General features: G+C 41.9%; 2 protein-coding genes across 4 annotated transcripts; both read right to left on the bottom strand.

Annotated features, from left to right (window-relative positions):
- Nucleotides 1-2,265: 2,265 nt before the first annotated feature.
- tgfb5 (transforming growth factor, beta 5) lies at nt 2,266-10,755 on the bottom strand. Of its 3 annotated transcripts, none has more exons than XM_044205126.1 (8): nt 9,685-10,755; nt 8,830-9,234; nt 7,350-7,513; nt 6,484-6,616; nt 6,271-6,381; nt 5,024-5,204; nt 4,464-4,617; nt 2,266-2,719 (listed from the first exon to the last, which is right to left on the bottom strand). In XM_044205126.1, the coding sequence occupies exons 2-8, from the start codon at nt 9,197-9,199 to the stop codon at nt 2,561-2,563; spliced, it is 1,272 nt and encodes a 423-aa protein (XP_044061061.1). In that variant the 5' UTR covers nt 9,200-9,234; nt 9,685-10,755; the 3' UTR covers nt 2,266-2,560. The 3 variants fall into 3 exon arrangements, with proteins under 3 accessions (XP_044061061.1, XP_044061060.1, XP_044061059.1); XM_044205125.1 differs by having other exon boundaries at nt 9,645-10,755; XM_044205124.1 differs by having other exon boundaries at nt 8,830-10,754.
- A 1,514-nt stretch (nt 10,756-12,269) lies between these two features.
- trmt112 (tRNA methyltransferase activator subunit 11-2) lies at nt 12,270-18,547 on the bottom strand. The gene is made up of 4 exons (XM_044205139.1): nt 18,335-18,547; nt 16,035-16,136; nt 14,823-14,915; nt 12,270-12,697 (listed from the first exon to the last, which is right to left on the bottom strand). Exons 1-4 carry the CDS (start codon nt 18,407-18,409, stop codon nt 12,596-12,598), a joined length of 372 nt encoding a protein of 123 aa, XP_044061074.1. The 5' UTR covers nt 18,410-18,547; the 3' UTR covers nt 12,270-12,595.
- Nucleotides 18,548-18,939: the final 392 nt, after the last annotated feature.

Raw genomic sequence — 18,939 nt, forward strand, 5'->3', positions numbered from 1 at the left:
GATGAATCTCCCGCTGCTGAAGTCAATTTCAGGACATTAAAAGGCTCTGTTCACCAAAATAACAAAAACAAAACAACAACGCAATGTACGTGTAGGGGCGTCTAGCCATGCAGATAGTTTTGGTCTTATTAAGCCAGGTTTTTCTAGATATCTGTCTGAGATTTATCCCCCCCAATACAACAGGGGTGAACTGAATTGTGGTGTACATAGCACTCAATAATGGAACTTAAAATATTTATATTAGTATTTTTGTAATTGTGAAGTGGCCCTTTAAGAATCTCACAACTGCAAAGTCTGAAAAACTGTTTCTCCGTGGTTGAGATGAAGAGGAAACAAGGCCAGACGTGTACAACTGGGCAAAGAAGTCATTAAGTAGTCCCTAAAATAACGACAGGTTAGTACAGGTGTGTGTATCCAGTGTGTCCTCATTTCATAACGGACTAGGCGGAGGCGTAAAAAACGTTACGCAGCGACGTAGTGACGTAAATATCAGGATCGTAAAAGGTCAAGTCTAACTGCGACATTATAACTAGTTTTACACTAAAATAGATGCTGCGTTTACATCCTCATCTATTATTTAAAGTTAGTTTGTAGTCAGTTTAACCAGTGAGAGTTTCGGTTACTAAGACGTATCATAAAGCGGAAGTACCGTTGCTATGGTAACCGGCAGTTTAAACCCCCAGAGTTTAGTTTTACCTACTGTCAGCGGTGTCTAGCCAAATAGTTTGGGTTTTTACTCGCCCAGATTTTAAGAGGTGAAATGGGCGAATGGAATTTTGTTTGTTGTGTTCACAGCAGTGAAATATTCAACAACAATGTTGTTACTCTGGATAACTCACTGTGAACAGTTTTCATTTGAACGCTTGCAAAAGAAATGGTTGGTATAAAAGATTTAAATGTCTTTTTTTATTTTTATTGATGTGAGCGCCACAACCCTGATTCCAGATCTCTGATTTGCTGGCCACATCTCTTTTTTCAGTGATTCAAATCGTGGCGTATAAAACACGATTTCCTCAGAAACAAAGTAGAAATAATTGACACTGGTGGTCCTGATCTAAACCTATGATCGTTTCACTATCCTGGAGAGTCCTGTGTTTCCTGAGGATATTGTTGAAAGAGAGAATTTAAATGGGAATACAGAAGGAGAAAAACACTTCCGGGACCAGCGGCCCCTCCCACTTCACAATGTTATTTTAACCAGCACTTACCAGCCAATCAGAAACAAGTATTTCCTGCGGCTATAACTTCAGCAAATGCATAAAAACCACTGGCTCTGTTCATCTATGACTGGATGTTGTTGCGACAATCTTGACTGGACTGCTTCCTATTCAACTAAAACTTTATTGTTGTCAACCACTTTCAGCAGGCCCGCGAGAGAACAATCATAATGAAATTCACAATAAAAGCCAGGAAATCATTTCTGTGCTATCACGCATGACCTCACCAGCCACACACACCCAGTCGCTCTCTCACACACGCACAAACCACTGGCATACCAGAGAGCCTATATTTAAGATGAGCCCTGGGGATGTTTTTTATTTTCAGCATTTAGACATTCTATCAAAAGTGGTCGATGTGGATACTTGGGTGTAGAGAGAGACTGTGTGTGTGAGTGAAACATAGGTATGACGAAATATAATCATAGCATAGGAACAGCAATGAGTCGACAGCTTTTTACAATAAGATAATAAATGCACATTCAGAAAATGATGATTACTGAACGTTTGAGCCAGACCCAAATAGTTACAAATTTGCTAAGGCTGCAAAACACCACCTTCCAAACTTGTAGCCGTTCCAAATACAGCCCTATCATCCCACGTCTCATTTTCAAAGCCTCTCTTTTCTCCCTCTCTCCTCCCACCACAAATCCCAGAACCTCGAGCAACAGAGAGCGAGAGAGAGAGAGACAGAGGAGATGAGGGGAGCATTTAAATCTAGCGTTCCGTGAGTGGTCGGGTCGGTGTCTGGAAATCTTTCACATCCTGTTTACGCCGGGCAGATTTCAGCCCGGGACCGCAGAGAGCTGGCAGGGCCTCTGCCTGGACACAGCTCTCTTTTCTATCTGCTCCCTGCCTCCCTCGCCTAGAGATCTCAGTCTGCAAACCTTTCCACGCCGCCTCCATCATATCAACACCTTCAAACCCAAAGCAAACAAGCACACGTCTAGCTCGCTCCGCTCTGCCCGCGGCCGCAGGAATACGACCAGGGGTGGAATCAAAATCCTGATAAAAAAGACTGAATGTGGCCAAATCACACAACACCCCCTTTAATATCCAAGTTCAGGTTTAATACAGCTATGTTGTCATATTTACAGTGTCCTATATTGAACGGAAAGTTCCAGAGAATGGAAAAAAAAATGATCTGAGAAGTTTTCATGCCTGTAAAGAGCAAAATCCTGATATTTGAGTCAGGTAGCGTAAAAATATAACACCTCAAAAGTCTGCTAAAGGTGAAGATTAATGAACAAAGGATCCATCTGTCCTCTCGTCTTTATTTTCCCCCTGAACGAAGCAGTTTGTAGTTGTGGTCCTGTAATCATTTGCCTCCCTCACCTCTGAACTCAGCGGCACTTGCAGGATTTGACGACCATGTTGGAAAGTTGCTCAACACGTGGCGTGCGGCCTATGAAGTACATAATGGTGAGGGGCTCCAGGTCCTGAGGAACGCAGCAGGGCGAGGCGGAGGCCTCAGGGTTCAGCTTGTTGTACAGGGGCAGGATCTGAAGAAATAAAGGAGTATTAAAGTCCCTGAAAACATATTTTTGGTAGTAGTAGTTTTGATTCTTTCACACGAGAGACTTTCTGTATTTGTGTTTCGTGTTTGCTCTTCTCACTGGTATGTAGGGGCTCAGCTGGGAAAAGGCGATGTCACGTACATTTTACCCCAATCAGCAACATTTGAATGTGAACAAAATGTGATGACAGTTGTGGGGTTGTTTGCTTATGTTGCCAGGCCACTGTTAAAGGAATAGTTTGACATTTTGGGAAATATTCTTATTTGCTGTCTTACGGAGAGTTAGATAAGAAGATCAATACCACTCTCACATCTGTGTGGTAAAGTTTAGTTCTGGTTAGCTTAGCTTAGCATAAAGAGTGGAAACAGGGGGAGACAGCTAGCCTGGCTCTGTCCAAAGGTAACAAAATCTGCCAACTAGCAACTTTAAAGCTCGCTAATTAACATTTATACCTTGTTTGTTTAGTCCGTGCAAAACCTGAAGTGTGAAAACGACAAGTTGTCGTTGCCAGTCTTTATGCTAAGCTAAGCTAACCAGCAGCTGTCGGTAGCTTCATATTTACCGTACAATGATGAGACTGGTATCAATCTTCTCATCTTGCTGTCGGCAAGAAAGTCAATAAGCTTATTTACCAAAATGTCAAACTATTTCTTTGATCAAATCTGATCAAACCACACCCACACAGTCCTAATGAAGCTGTTTTTTGAGAGTTAAACTCTTAAATGATCCAGAAGGATGTTTTTCTAAACTTTAACTTTGATTGCTGTGTATCATCTATATCCTGTCCTGTCTGTCAATGTGTTTCCTTATATCTCTTTCAAAAACACAGGCTTCTGCGAGCCCATTTATGATGCTGGGGTTAACCAATCTTAGCTAACTACGGTGTTTAGCTGCCACAAATAATGCACATTAAGCTCATGTAAGGTTAAATGTCACCCACATTTCTAAGTTTCTGTAAACTGAAGTCAGGCTGGAAGTTGAGTGTTTTACTAGAAAGACTAGAGAGAAGTTACTTTCATTCTGACATTTCAGAAGTTGCTTTTGTTTGGACTGGAGCAACTGTTTATAACTGACCAATCAATCAATCTCTCTCGTTGAGAAGTCCGTCACTGTTTCCATTCAAATTATTAAGCAAAAAGAAAAAAAAGAGTCATGAATCTCAAGATTGCAGCAAAATATAATTTGGAAAAACAACACATTTCCCTTGAGTTTACTAGAAAGTGTAGTCGAACTTATTAGTCTGAGTGGTTAAAACAAATATGTTTGGTTGTGGTGGCACGTTTCACAGAGATGTAGGTGGTCACAAGATGAACTGCTGATTATTTGACAAAACCAGACATTTCAAGGTATCATATCATATGTAAGGCTGGGCTATTTTGACACTAGTGTCAATACAATACCTGAGTTTTGGTAAAAAGACTCAAAACAATACTTTATTCGATACCTTACTTAACAAACATAAAAATCTACAAACCCCTTTTTAGCAAAATCCATGAATAACACGAATTGCCTGAATAAAATAGTCTGAAAGTGGCAAAATTGTGATTTGCATCAGGAACTGTCTGATCAAAGAATAATTTAATTGGACAAAGCATTTGGTTCCTGTTTTTGGAGCTTCACAGTTTTCAATACTTGGTGCTACAGACACAATTTGGATGTTACCAAAAAATTCACTCCCCTCCCTGGTCACATGTCATCTTACAGAAGTACACGACCCCGACCAACTCACCATGTTATAGTGGTTGTTGGCACTCCAGATGTAAGGACAGTTGCCAGCACAGAAGTTGGCTTTGTAACCTTTGGGCTCATGGATCCACTTCCAGTTGAGGTCACGCCTGAAGTCAATGTAGAGCGAGCGCAGGCAGCAGCCCTGGTCTGAGCCGCTGAGACACAAAACATACACAGAGAAATATTTCAGCTCCCATCCTGCTTCTCAAGGTCTGGGGCAAGGGCACAAAGTTGGGTCATGGGAAAATGACAACGGGTCACCATTGAAGAACCAGCCATCACAAGGTAATGACTATGCAAGGCTGCCAGAGTTTTCCCCTGCAGCGTGAGGTAGTATAAATAAAACACTGCACGCCTGTTGGCCTGCAGTCTAAACACAGGGTCAATATTGTTAGTTTTGCCACACAATAGTCTGCAAAGTGAGTTTTGGGTCAGGAGAGAAAAAAAACTGCCCACCACAACTAGATTTCAGAATCATAAAACTACAAGTCCTGGACGAATGTCAGCGCTGTCAGTCAGTCACACATAACCGCACACACATGCGGCTGGTTGGCGGCCTACCGGGAGCAGGTTGTGGTGTCTGTGGCGGCCGCCCTCTTCTTGCGGTTCTTCTTGGCCGGGTTGTCCACTCTGTCACTGGGCAGCACCGTGAGGATGAGGTGCGGCGTCTTGGTGCTGAAATCTGCCTGGCCTTTTACCGGACCAGGCTTTCTTATCTGGCGAAGTTTCTCATCATCCACACCTACAGTATGGAAAGTAGTATAACAGCTGATACAGCGGTTCTCAACCTGGGGGTCGGGACCCCAAAAGGTCGCAAGTTAAACCTGATGGGTCACACAATGTTTAACACAAAACGAGAATTTACTCTGCTACATAAATTATGTTTATTTTTTCAGACATTTCTCTAATCTTTGCTTTTGTTTAAAGTGTGAAATACTGTATAGTTTTCCCTCTTCAGGAAATGTGACAATCTGAGAAGGGAACATCATTAGTGGAAGTGCTCACAACTCAAGATATATAAAATCTATAAATTTTTTTCCAAGTGGTAAAAAAAACCTGCCTTGGCTCGGCTGAGTGTAAATCCTGAGGAAATTGCTGTAGTTTGTGGCCTAAATGAAGCAACGCAGACAGTCTGACATTCAGTAGATTCACAGTGTGTGGAAGAACAGTTTCTCCATTATTCCTGTATGATAGTGTGTCAGTGATTCATTAGTTATTTTAGAGGCGCCTCACAGAAGAGTCTCCATTTTGTGTTTGCATTTCATGACTTGCAGGATTATTGCTGTGCTGATAAATCTCCCACAAGTGCTTTTAACGTCCTCACGAAGCCATTTACAACCAACCTGTTAGATTTCTCATCTCTGTGGCCATAAAACTGAGGTTAAGTTTAACTTGCTGGCCATTAATGTTTGTTTATGTGTTGGCTAATTTCCACATGTATCCTCAATACAACTAATGTTGCATGCTGACCAGTCATCCACAAACAGCCAACATCTACAGAAACCTGCTGCAGCCCTCAGGAAAGTCTAAACTCTTCATGTTCAGGCTGAATCTAAAATCCCCGAACGTCTCTGTCCAGGACTTGAACCAGCTTGCCTGGAACAGCAGGTTAAACTCAGCAATTTTTTGTAAGAGGTGTGAAAATTTCCCCCTCAAGTCAAAATATAAATACAGTTTAAGGTTCAGTGTCACTGAGAGGTTAATCCGAGCCTTAGAAAGCTGCTCTTGTCTCCACTCTGCACGTACATATGAGTACCAAAACCTGGCCAGCGTGATAAGCAGTGAAAACAAAAAGGACTGCAACAAACCTGCAAAGAGAGCCTCCAGCTCCTCACTCTTGTTGGGAACAATGTTGTTGGTGGATGGGACGAAGGTGCAGCAGGGACAGTGGACGCCCAACTTCAGGCCAAGATTATTCTCTGACCAGAAGAAGAGGAGACAGAGAAGGACACACATTGAGATCAAGCGGTGAAGACGACGTTCAGAAACACTGTAAATGGCTCGCTGGTGCTGAGGCTGACCTGGATCTGACACCCAGTCCTTGATGGTTTCGGTGACCTCCACAGAGATCCAGGCTCCCTTTGCCTTCGGCTGAACGGTGCGGGAGTCAATATAACGCTGGGTGGAGGTACTCTCTTCATCTGGCTTCAGCAGCTGACACACACACACACACACACACACACACACACACACAGAAAGACAAGCCAGTGATGGAGCTGACGTACAGATACACAGTCTGTCAGGATAGTCAGATATGATAATTTCCACTTTGGTAAAGGGGGCAGCGAGTTAATCTTCCTTCATTTTTATATATAACACATGAAAGACACAGAGCACAACAACTGTGTGTCATAAAAAACAATAATAACCTGCAAACCTTTCATCAGACCTGTAAATTATGTCAACTCACTTACCTGGAGCTGACATTTTTCTATAAGAGGTGTAAAATATCTCCCACAAGCCAAAATATAAATAAAAAAATAAAAATAACTTATCTAGTGTTGTAATAGTCTTGTTGGTCTGATGCCCAAGAAATCTACACAAAAAAATAATTTAAATGGTATTTCTGGTCACACCTTATGCATATAAACATTATATTTTTGAGTAAGAAACAACTGCTGGGTCGACTTCTTTTATAATAAAAGGGGACAAATGGGGCCTGAAGTGACTTTAAAGACACATGGATTTAGTGTCTCCTTCATAAAAAAGGGGTTTATTTGGATGTAAATACTTAAAAAGACACAGCAATGCCGTTGTCTCTCACTGTTATTGCTAATTACATGTTAGTTTTTTCTGTTCTGCTGCAGTCAAAGTGATAAAAAGACGACTGTTTCGCGGTAGTGCTCTCGCTTCGAGCAGCATCCCTCGATGTCGCTTTGCTGTTTACCTGATAGATCTCCACTCTCTGCTCGGAGGCCCGGGCCTGCGGGTTGGGAGCTCTGAAGATCCTGAACTCAGCCTTGACCAGGGTGCTGTTGGTCAGGTCCACCCCGCTGACGTCGAAGTGGACGACTCTGTAGTGGGGGTTGGGAGCTGCTGGCTGAACCGCATCTGGATGAAACAAACACAGAGCGTAAAGGATGACTGATGATCCAACAACATCTCATGCCTTCTTCGACAATGTTGTATTTATACTATTGGTTAAAACTGCGCTGTGATGCATTGTCTCGGACATAATTACTGCTGATGAGTGTCTCGAAACTAAATTATAGGTTTGGGCATAGTGAGTAAATGTGTCTGGTCCTGTTCAATATATGGGTAAATGTTGCGTTCATGGGTTTTACTGTATGAAACATCACCTCCCAACTAGACAGTTATGTAATTATGTAGCATTCAGCACCATTAATCTCTTGTTTCTTTGCATGAGAGCTGCCTGCGACCAACCACAGTTTGTCACTGTAAAGCTGCTCTGGATGCATCAGAGACTCGAGTGCCTTGCTCGAGGGTACATCTACAGGAGCTTCCTCATTTCCCCAAACACCACTGCTTCCATTTTATAGGGGGTGGAGATGGGAAGCAGTAGCTCTCAGCAGTATCCTGGTTTGAACAGGCAATGGCAAGCAATATTTCTGTTGCTGATTATCTGTGCAAATCCCATAATTAAGTGCGATTCTAAGGTACATTACCTCGACTCTTCTCCACTTCAGAGGGAAATATTGTATCTGACAGCTCCAGATATTAGTTACCTTGCAGATAAAACATTTTACATACAACACGTATTAACTTTATGAAATATAGTGCATTGCTACAGACTGAATTACCCGGCCATATATAAAGTAGTCAGAGTGAAAACCACCTGGACCAGATACATTTAACCATCGGGAATGGACCATTTTCACGCACTATGTTCTGTGCTGTTAATACTCCTGTACTATTACTTGAGTGACACTTGCAGGACTTTAACTTGTAAAAGACAGTCTTTTTTTCTTTTTTTTACATAATGATACTTTAACTTAAAGGGTTAGTTCACTAAAAAAAAAAGTCTTTTTCCTTTTACCTGTAGTGCTATTTATCCATCTACATTGTTTTGGAGATATCGGTCGTAGAGATGTCTGCATTTTCTGAATATGATGGGACTAGATGGCACTCGGCTTGTGGTGCTCAAAGCCGCAAAAAAATACATTTGAAAAACTCAACAGCAACGTCTCTTTCCAGAAATCATGACCCGGTTACTCAAGATTATTATTTTGGGGAGAACTGTCCCTTTAAGTAGGATCTGAATAGTGAATAATTGATTTATTTAAAGGAATCACAAGTGAAAAACAGTTGGGAACCATCATGTAATTTGTATAACAATAGTAGATTTAGACCCCCTGGTCCCCCTTCAGTGACCCGGACCACACATTGAGAACACATCGTGGACTCACTTGTGTCGGTGCGGGGGGGCAGCATGTCAATCCTCTGCACCTCTTTGGCATAATAGTCCTCCTCGCTGCTCTCGCGCTCGCACGCGGACTCGGCCAGACGCGCGCGCTCCTTCAGCAGCTCTCGCGTGCTGTTGTAGAGCAGCACGACCTCCGGGGGCACCGAGCCAGACGGCGGGTCCTCGTCCTCGTCCGGCGGGCTGCGGATGCGGAGCTTGCTGAGGATCTGTCCGCGGACCGCCTCGATGCGCCGGGACTTCTGCTTGTCCAGGTTGATGGACTGGCACGTGTTGAACCCCTCCACCAGCAACACACCGGAGAACCGGAGCAGCAGCAGCAGCAGCAGCAGCAGCGCGAGGCGGGGGAGCCACATTGTCCGGTGAGGAGACGGAGGGACAGAGATACTCCCTGAACGGCCGAAACAATTAAGGTCACTGTGGTGGACTGTAACTAAAGCGGAGTCTCAAAACCAAGCATGAAGAAATATGTGCGTAAAGTGGTTTAAAAATTAACACCAGTGTCTCCAAAACGTGATTACTTGAATAAAATAAAAACGCCAAAAAATCCAATATCCAGTTCTAACAGGTTATTTTGGTCAAAACCACTTTCTGTGGAAGAGGAAAACCACATCTGCTGACTTTACATTGCTTCTGCTAAGGTAATTATATAACATGGTTCATACATGCTCCTGCATATTTTAACACCAGACACATAAAGACGCATTGTCATTTATTCTAAATTTAAGTTACTAAATCTAAAATAAACTATTTTTTATGAACAAAAGCAGATCAGTACTAGAAAAAACGTCTTCTACTCGCCAAATGATATCACACTGCAACCAAACTCCACTGTAAAAACCTCAAATTTAGTGATGGGAACTTTGGCTGACGCTTCAACTCCAATCCGGTGCGCTCAAAAGCTCCGGTGTTCTCACGTGCCGGTGCGTGCGCGCTTTCCGCGTGCAAAGGTGAAGATATTTAACTACAGTCTAACCGATAAGTTAGAGTTTTATCCGTCTCCGTTTTCCGTCGTCCATCCTCGGATAATTCAACAGCTTTCAGGAGTAAAAGAGTCATCGCAGGAGCTCAGCCCATGTCGCAAATCCTCCAAACAAAAACCTGAGCTGCTCATTTCATCTGAAGCTGCATGGTTCCCGTGCTTTTACCTCCGAAAGTCCCATCTGTGGAGCAAAAAAATGGCCCATACCCGCTTTCAGAAAATCTAGTTACAGCTTTAAAAAAACAACTCAATGAGATCCTCCCATTCCCTGTTATAGGTAAACAGAAAGCAGCCTGCACTAAAACATAGGAACTGTTGATTTATGTTGGAAAAACAATGGTGGGCCTGTTAATCCCCCTCATATAAACATCAAAACACGGAAAAAGTCAGACGGCATAAAAAGACATGACGCAGAAAAATATATGAAAGAAGTCCTTGTGCTGTGAATTAAAAAAAGAGGAACCTTTACAGTAAATTACAGATCCCCGGTTTAAATGAGCTCCAGCCTGATGTCTGCTGGGCCGAAAGCTCTGCTGAAAACACGTTGACCTGCTGCATGATGTGACTCCATTATTCTGCAGATCCTCTGTGAGAAATGCACAGAGCCCCAGACAGAAAGAGGTGGAGGAGGGAGGGAGGGAGGAAGGGACTGGATGTGAGAGAGGTGGTGGTGGTGGTGGGGCGGGTTGCCACCAAAGTGAAGGGAGTGTGTGATTATGTAGGCAAGAGCCATCTTCCTCCAAGCAGAGGAGGCGCACGCGCACACGCACACACACATTTTGCAATTTCTTCACTCCACAAAAATGCTGGCTCCACCCTCTCTCTGCAGGTAAACATCCCCTGAGGACATATCAGGCTTAAAGGAATAGTTGGACATTTTGGGAAATATGCTTATTCACTTTCTTATAAGGGTATTAGATGAGAAGATTGATAATTTACCACTCATGTCTGTACAGTAAATATGAAGCTATCTTAGATTAGCTTATTTTAGCATAAACACTGGGAACGGAGGGAAACAGCTAGCATGGCTCTGTCCAAAGGTAACATCCACCCTCTAAAGCTCACTAATTAACGTGTTATATCTCGTTTGTTTTATCTGTACAAAAAAACAAAATGATTTGCTGTTTAAAGGGGAGTTATGTGCCGGACAGTTTCTCGGGTCCAGGACCCGTTGCCAGGATACCAGCTGAGACTAAGTTACTAGTCCCATCCAAGAAATAGTCCGGCACATATCTGCCCATAAAACGGCGAATTATTGTTTTTACACTTCAGTTTCTGTCAGGATTAAACAAATGAGAAATGACGTGTTAACTAGTGAGCTTCAGGGGGGCCAGTAGGCGGATTTAGTTACCTTTGGACGGAGCCAGGCAACCTTTTTCCAGTGTTTTTGCTAAGCTAAGTTAACAGGCGAGAGTGGTAAGAATCTTTCCCATTAAGCCAAGAAGCACATTTCCCAAAATGTCAAACTAATACTTTTAAACATCAAAATGATAAAATGGAAGATGGAGAATTTTTTTAGTCCATTCCAGTGATTTCAAAATGCAGCTTTAGTAAGGATCTCAGTGTGATTTTCATCTTAGATGCTGATAGCTTAAGGTTTATCCTAATTTCATTAAATCACGCTACAGCCCATCCCTTTTTCTCTTTATCTTTTCCAGCTTTCAATATAGGTCCTTTCTTTCCTCTCTGTTCCTCTTCGGTCTCATTGTTAATTACAGCTCAGAACTTGGAGAGGACTGTTAATCTGTCAGGGGTGGCTTTTATTGCTGCTCTGCTGCCATCCCATTATACCATTATTATAGTTGCGGGTGCAGGCCTGTAATTGCTGTAAGTAGAAGGGAAAGGTAGGAGATATTCAGACTGCCTCAAGGCTTCTGGTCAGGGCAAACCCCCCCCTTCATCATCCGTCCTGGCAAGGTTTCTAAAAATGATAACACCGCCTGCGAACAAAAAGCCTCCTGTTCCAACTTGACTGCTGCTGCACCATCTTAGACAACCAGAAACGAACAGAAAGACACTTAATTTGTCCATGTGGACCATAACGCTTTCTCTCAGCAATCTTAAAAAGATCAGACACACCGTGGGGCATCTCAGATCACAGCAGCCCGCCCAGGTGTGGTGTTGTGTGTGTGTGTGTGTGTGTGTGTGTGTGTGTGTGTGTGCGCTGTACTGTGTGGCATAAAAGAAGAAAAAAATAAAAAGACTTCCTCAAAAACAACTTCCAGCCTGCCTGCTTTTTCTGCCTCTTTTCCTCAAAGCCAAATATAGACAAGCCACTGCCACGTCATCTGGCCCTCAGCACTTTCTTAAACCCTGAGAGAGGGCGAGATGGGGTTCAGAGCCTGCCTCTCACTCATGGAGCCTCGGGGGTTGTATTTTAGCATGTCTGTAATATAAGTGAATCTCATATTTTCCACAAAAACCTAAAACAATTTTGGCCATCATGGAAATCAGGACAGTTTTATTGAAAAAGGGAAAAAGAAAGAGCCTGAACAGTTACAAAAATAAATACAGATAAAACCACAGGGGGTTACTCTTGGGGAACATTTCCATCTGTTGTTCTTCAAATCTTTTTCCTCCACTGGCAGCATCTGCCACTTAAATGTCATAACTACAATCAACCAAACAGTGCTGCCTATTTTCTCATGGCACCAACGTAAACCAGAGTCCTGCCTCTCTTCTTCTTCTTCTCTCTTTCTCTGAATACCCACACAGTCCCATCTGAGTGAGCGTTTGGGGTGAGGTTGTGTATGAGAAACACCGGTGCTGTCTACACCTCGTCTTCGCTCAGCAGCATGTTGGGGATTCCTCTGGAGATCGGGAACTCTCTTCCTGATTCAGGGCACTGCAGGCAGCCCTCTATCACCTCCACCTGCAACACACACACAACCCAGAACAGACAGGAGGTATGAGGCCACCACTACATGTCAGCATAGAGCAAAATACACTACATGGCCAAAAGTATATGGACACCACTGCCGCCATACTTTTGGTTTGGGGGCTGGTTTGTATGGTTTGGCCTCCATCTTAATGCTACAGCATACAATGATATTTTAAACCAGTTGTTCCCAACCCCTGGGCCGTGGCCCGGTGCAGGGCCATGGAACATTTGCTAAACATATTCTGCAAAGACAGCTTAATAATGATTTTTTAACTTAATAGGCAATTTTTTTTGCAGTAATTACCTTGAACTTGGTGCAGTCTGTTCTTCATTTTACCTGAATCTTGCCAAGAGATCTGTCTGTATTTTTGTTAATTTCTTTATCTAGTATGCAACCACAAAGACCAAATAAAGTTAAAGGTACCCTGTGGAGTTTTTGATGTAGCATTGCGCTACAAAGGCAGTGAAGAAGACTGCAAGCAATTACGCATTGATGTAAACAATGCAGGACTGAAAATGTTTTTAAATAATCTGTTTTGTTAATGTTTTATAAGGAGGGAAATGCATCCAACACATTTGTTTTTCTTCAAGGATACACACAATGTGTTTTGGTGAGTAACACAATGTAAACATGTTTGTTTACATGAAAACTTCACAAGGTACCTTTAAGTTTAGTTTTTAATGCTCACCCACTCTTTTCTTTCTCTCGCTGTAATTTTCCAACTTCAGTCTGCGATGAGACCGTCAATATAAAACTGTCCACAGTGCAAACGAGGTAATGCTTTAGACAATAGAGTGCTTAGTACTTTGTGGCAACAGTTTGGGGAAGCCCCTTTCCTATTTCAACATGACAATGCCCCTGTGCACAAAGCCAGGTCCATACAGAAATAGTTTTCTGAGTTTGGTGTGGAAGATCTTGACTGGCCTGCACAGAGTCCCGACCTCAACCTCACCCAGCACCTTCGAGATGAACTGGAGCACAGACCGCATGCCAGACCTCATCACCCAACATCAACGTTGGACCTCACTAAAGCTCTTGTGGCTGAATGGGAGCAAAATCCCTGCAACCAGGCTCCAAAAGCCCAGAACAGTGGAGCAGCTACGACATAGCATGAGGCTGAGCGGGTGGTCCACTAAATTGAAAATAACCCCAAGTTGACCCCGAAGGGCAGGCGAGCGCCTTACATGGCATTAAAGGTGCAGTCCACGTACCATTAATGCCAGTGGTTTTGGAATGACACATGTGTAATGTTTGGGAGTCAACATACTTTTGGCCATGCAGCGTACATATTGGGGTTAGAATAATGTCTGAAACTATAGTATTTTAGTTCCTGTGTTTGATCTCTACAAAAAAAAAAAACTGAATGGACACGGTGCAGTTACGAAAAACAAGACACTGGACAGGAAACAACCACATAAAAGCTTTGTTGCTAATTACTGTTGCCAGTAATAGAAACAGGATGTCAAGTACATACTTTACCTTTCTATGTTGCTGTGTGAGAGTGAATGTTGTAAGCTGTTTTAGTTTTAACCAGAAGGTGTACTTAAGTCTTCTACACAAAGATATCCCATAATTATCATAATGATTTACTGTGTTAAGTGAAACAAAAGCAGGAAACACTGCTGGGATCCACATTGTAAATAATATCAAGCATGGAGAGGTGGATCGACCAAGGTACTCTTTCCTAACTGTTAAAAATGCTTGTGTGACAATGCGTTGGTTTGACTGAAAATTAAAAATTAAAGAGCTAAAACAACTTGTGAATTAGAATATTTTCCCCAAAATAAGAGGTTTGTAACTACGGGGAAAAGACCTAGAGCTGCAACGATTAGTCTATTAATTGATTAGTCAATCGACAGAAAATTAAGCCTCTGGGAAAATGTGATGGACATTTTTCACTATTCTAAAGACCAAAAGATGAATCAATTAATTGAAAAAACAATCGTCAGATTAGCTGATAATAAGAATGGCTGTTAGTCGCAGCCCTAATAAGAACACATTCAGATGCATTCACACGTTATTACCAGAAATACTACTACATACCGTAGTAATGGGTACCATTATAGTAAAAAAAACACCCACCAGTACTGACAGGAATGACTGTGAGCTCCTTACCTCTAATAGCACTCTGTGCACTTTCTTCAGGAACTCTTCGTCTTTTTCATAATCTGGCACCAGCTCACCCGGCAGGTCTTGCCGATGACCCAACTATAGAAGGAAAAGAGACAGTAACAAGTGTTCAAACTGGGCAGTTGTAAATTGTTATGTGGATGTTACTGGGTGGAAGAAGACATTCTCCACCTACTGGTGAAAAAGACACTTAAACAAAAACACTATTTTCATTGTTTTGTTTGTTTGTTTTATATTTGTTTATATATATATATATATATATATATATATATATATATATAAAAAAATAGACACCACTTTATAAAACTTCCCTTCATTGCTACTAGAGATTCAAAAAAGTCAATGTCTGTCATTAATTTTAACCATTCAGAAAAAACAGGCTTTGTCTGACTCTTCAAATGGCAGAGATCAATCCTTGAAGGGCCAGTAAAACCTACCAGTGCAAGTCCAAATGTATTGTTTGGATATACCTGGTGGTGGGAGAGACGTGGCTCCTAATAAGCAGAGCTGGCAGTGGTTTATCCAACCGCTCTCTAATACTTCTGACTACTCATCTCCAATAAGGAAAAACAAAAGAACAATCCCACAATATATGAAGAAACGTACCTGCTTCCTTGCTTCCATGAGTTCCATTTTGTGAAGTTTAACTGGTGTATGATGTTGTAGTTTGTAACTTTGCCCACTGACCACTATGTGTTTCCATATATCCTCTTCTACGTTTGAATTAAGATCTTTCCCAGATTCTTCTTAAATGTTCACACTTACCATACAAAGTGTTTGCCACCATTTTATAAATAAAGGAGGCTGATTGTGCACTCCTCAGCAAATTAAAATAGAATAATAGTTTGTTCTCCTTTTCACTCCAAACTCTTTATGCAGCTCCTAATTTGTAGATTATCGCCAAAATAATCCCTGCTCGTCTGTTAAACTCTTCTTAAAATGTCTGTCCTACAAATCACTAACTTTCCTAATATTATTATCTATCCATGATTCCCACAGGATAGTTTTTTCACCCTGTTCAAATTAATGGATTGTTCCAAATCAAAGAATATCCTAGATTATGTTGAGAGGCATGTAACAGCTGGTAAGATTTTACCCCTGTATCTCTGGAATGCTCTAAAATTGGATTGGATATATTGGTATTCATGTTTATAATACAAGTTGTTATATAAGGTGGCATATCTTGATCTGACTCACCTCCTCCGCAGCCTGGACCAGAGCGCTCCACTGCAGTTTGGGGATCATCCTGCTGACAAACTGAGGGTTGAACTCCACCTCATTCATCTTTACCTCAGTTGCCTGCACAAAGAAAACATCAGGAGGAAACAACTCAATCTATTAATGTGGAAATTCAGGGTCCTAAAACAACAGCAGCTGTCCTTCCCAGCACATTACAGCTTAGTTCAAAAATCACTTCCTCTGACACTTGTTCCCAACGATTCCTGACATAAGAAACACCTAATAGTTTACTCTACAGTGACTGCTAAATTGATATTTTCCACGTTATGATTTTTCATTACTGACAGGTAACATGTAATTTACACATCTATCAAATCCAAAGCATTGCACTTCAGGATGTTTAGTAAAAACTGTTGGGTTTTCTCATTCCACTGTGGGAAGCTTTGAGGGCATTATAGTGCAGATACAGACAGGCGACAAATTAAAGGAAACCCCTGAATAAATGAGTGGAGAAACATAACGAATGCAGATGCTTCCGTGCACTGCATGGTACAATTAAGCAATTAACATCCAATCATGCTCTGTGGCAGGTATAAAAGTGCTGAGCAGGCCCAGCTGATCCTGATGTTGTATCAAGATGGCAAGAGGCAAAGATCTGAATGACGTTGAAAGAGGGTTCATTGTTGGGGCACGGATGGCAGGAGCTCCAGTCACAGACTGCTCGTCTGGCGAGAGTTTCAATAGAACAGTGACTGAAGTGACATCTGCATTTAGATCTATGGGAAAGACAGTAAAGAGGGTCGGACATTGTGGTCGACAGCACACATTTGATGACCTTGATGTTAGACAAACAGAAGAGCAAGTCTTCCTCAGGTGACTGAGAATGTCAATGCAGGACGTGATCATACTGTCAGCAGGAGCAGTCAGTCGACAATTGCATTGAAAGGGATATTATGGTAGGGTTGCAGTGCATACCCCCTCATTACAAAGATGAATGCACATTTCAGAGTTCAGTGGTGCAAAAACCACTGGCACTGGTCTACAGAGATGTGGGGAAGAAGTGATACGGTCAGATGAGTCATCCATCACTATATTCTCGACAAGTAGGCGAGTGCATGTGTGGCGTACACTAAGAGAACAGTGCAGGCCTGAATGCTTGACCCCTACAGCGATGGGATCTGTTGGCTCTGTTATGCTGTGGGGGGAATTTTGCTGGTTTGGGTCCACTTGTCCCCTCAGAGGTAAGGGTCAGTGCAAATCAATACAAAGTTGTTCCGAGTGATCGCCTTTATTTGATGAAACACTTCTATCCTGATGGGAGTGGTCTCTTCCAGGGCACGAGGGCTCACTGAATGGTTTGATGAGTACGACGATGATGTGAATCATATGCTATGGCCTTCGCAGTCACCAGATCTCAAAACAATACACCTATGGGAGATTTTGGACCGGCGTGTTAGACAGCGCTCTCCACCACCATCATCAAAACACCAAATGAGGGAATATCTTTTGGAAGAAGGTGTTTCATCCCTCCAATAGAGTTCAGAGACTTGTAGAATCAATGCCAAGGTGCACTGAGGCTGTTCTGGCAGCCCAACACCTTACTAAGACACTTTAAGTTGGTTTTTCCTTTCATTCGTCACCCATCTGTATTTCACAGTTAATTCAGAAACTCATATTAAATATCAGATGGTAAATATATTGCACTGAGAGGCAAACAGGGTGTGTGATTTTGACCACAGAACTTACAAAATATTTAATATGGAGATGATTGATTAAAAATAGATTTTGAGGAAATCAAAAATATGTCAAGTCATAAAGCTACAGGTGTGATTCTAGTCTTGCATATTTTAAAACTGTGTTTATTTCTGCAGTATGAGGAGAGGAAGTTATGTTTCTTTCAGTTATACATATTTAATATTTGCTCATATTTTATTGTCATTCTATTTATGCTTTCTGACTTGCAGTACTTGTTTTTATCTGTTTTACCTTCTCTTACAATGTTATGGCCCAAAACAAATTCCTAGTATGTGAAAACCTTCTTGGCAATAGACCTGATTCTGATTTCCTGCTGCTAGCTTGCTAACCTCTAGTTAGCTAGTTATTGGCCGTCACAAGTTGTAAGAGAATCCCTCCCAAACAAATAACGATAACATGTTCAAAGCTACAAGAGTGATTTTAAAGGAAATGTCGGGTAACTAAGCGTTTCTTCCTCCTTTAATTTCGGTGAGCCACACAACATAAAACACAGGACATTAAGACGGTTTGATGTGTTAAGTCAGTGGAGTTAGCAGTAGCCTCGTTGCTAGCCCGGTGTTTACCTTGATGAGCAGCGGGTATCCTTTCGTGACTCCCTTCACGTGAGACGTCAACATGTTGTGCGTGAGCAGCTTCATGTTTACAGACACACGCTGAAAACGGTATTCTTCAGGTAAATGTACAAAGATAGTTACAGTCTGTCGTCTGCTTATTAATCACGATGTAGCGTTTACATGTGGACCGGAAGTGCGGGTGTTGCATCGCTAAAAAGTCCCCCGAAGCTTTTACTCAACTACCGTTAGTTCCTTGGTTATAGCCGTAATTTACCTTTTTGAATATCGATTTTATTGTAGTCCCTTTAATGTACCCCACTCTGTAAATAAAAAAAAATCTAATTAGGACCATTATAATATACTGTAACAGCTTTTTCATTGGTAATAGTCACAATAACCAGTGGCGGAACTATTGTTCAGATTGTTGCCCGTTACTCAAGTTAAAGTAGAAATAAAGGAATTACAAGGAAAAATCCTGCATTCAAATGTAACTAAATTAAAAATACAGTATTATCAACATATTTTTACACAATAATATTATCATGTATATGATTGTTTCTGATGCTTTAACATGTAAGCAGCATTTTAATGCTGTAGCTGGTCGAGATTGAGTT

Source organism: Siniperca chuatsi, linkage group LG8, assembly GCF_020085105.1.
Source record: "Siniperca chuatsi isolate FFG_IHB_CAS linkage group LG8, ASM2008510v1, whole genome shotgun sequence".
Classification (NCBI taxonomy): domain Eukaryota; kingdom Metazoa; phylum Chordata; class Actinopteri; order Centrarchiformes; family Sinipercidae; genus Siniperca; species Siniperca chuatsi.

What these genes read in the sequence shown, in the direction of transcription:
- tgfb5 (XM_044205126.1), bottom strand. Translation starts at nt 9,199, where the DNA reads ATGTGGCTCCCCCGCCTCGCGCTGCTGCTGCTGCTGCTGCTGCTGCTC. An exon ending in GGACTGGGTGTCAGATCCAG is followed by an intron (nt 6,382 to 6,483) that starts GTCAGCCTCAGC and finishes TCTTCTGGTCAG; the next exon opens with AGAATAATCTTGGCCTGAAG. An exon ending in GACACCACAACCTGCTCCCG is followed by an intron (nt 4,618 to 5,023) that starts GTAGGCCGCCAA and finishes TTTGTGTCTCAG; the next exon opens with CGGCTCAGACCAGGGCTGCT.
- trmt112 (XM_044205139.1), bottom strand. Translation starts at nt 18,409, where the DNA reads ATGAAGCTGCTCACGCACAACATGTTGACGTCTCACGTGAAGGGAGTC. An exon ending in GATACCCGCTGCTCATCAAG is followed by an intron (nt 16,137 to 18,334) that starts GTAAACACCGGG and finishes TTCTTTGTGCAG; the next exon opens with GCAACTGAGGTAAAGATGAA. An exon ending in TGCACAGAGTGCTATTAGAG is followed by an intron (nt 12,698 to 14,822) that starts GTAAGGAGCTCA and finishes TGTGTGTTGCAG; the next exon opens with GTGGAGGTGATAGAGGGCTG.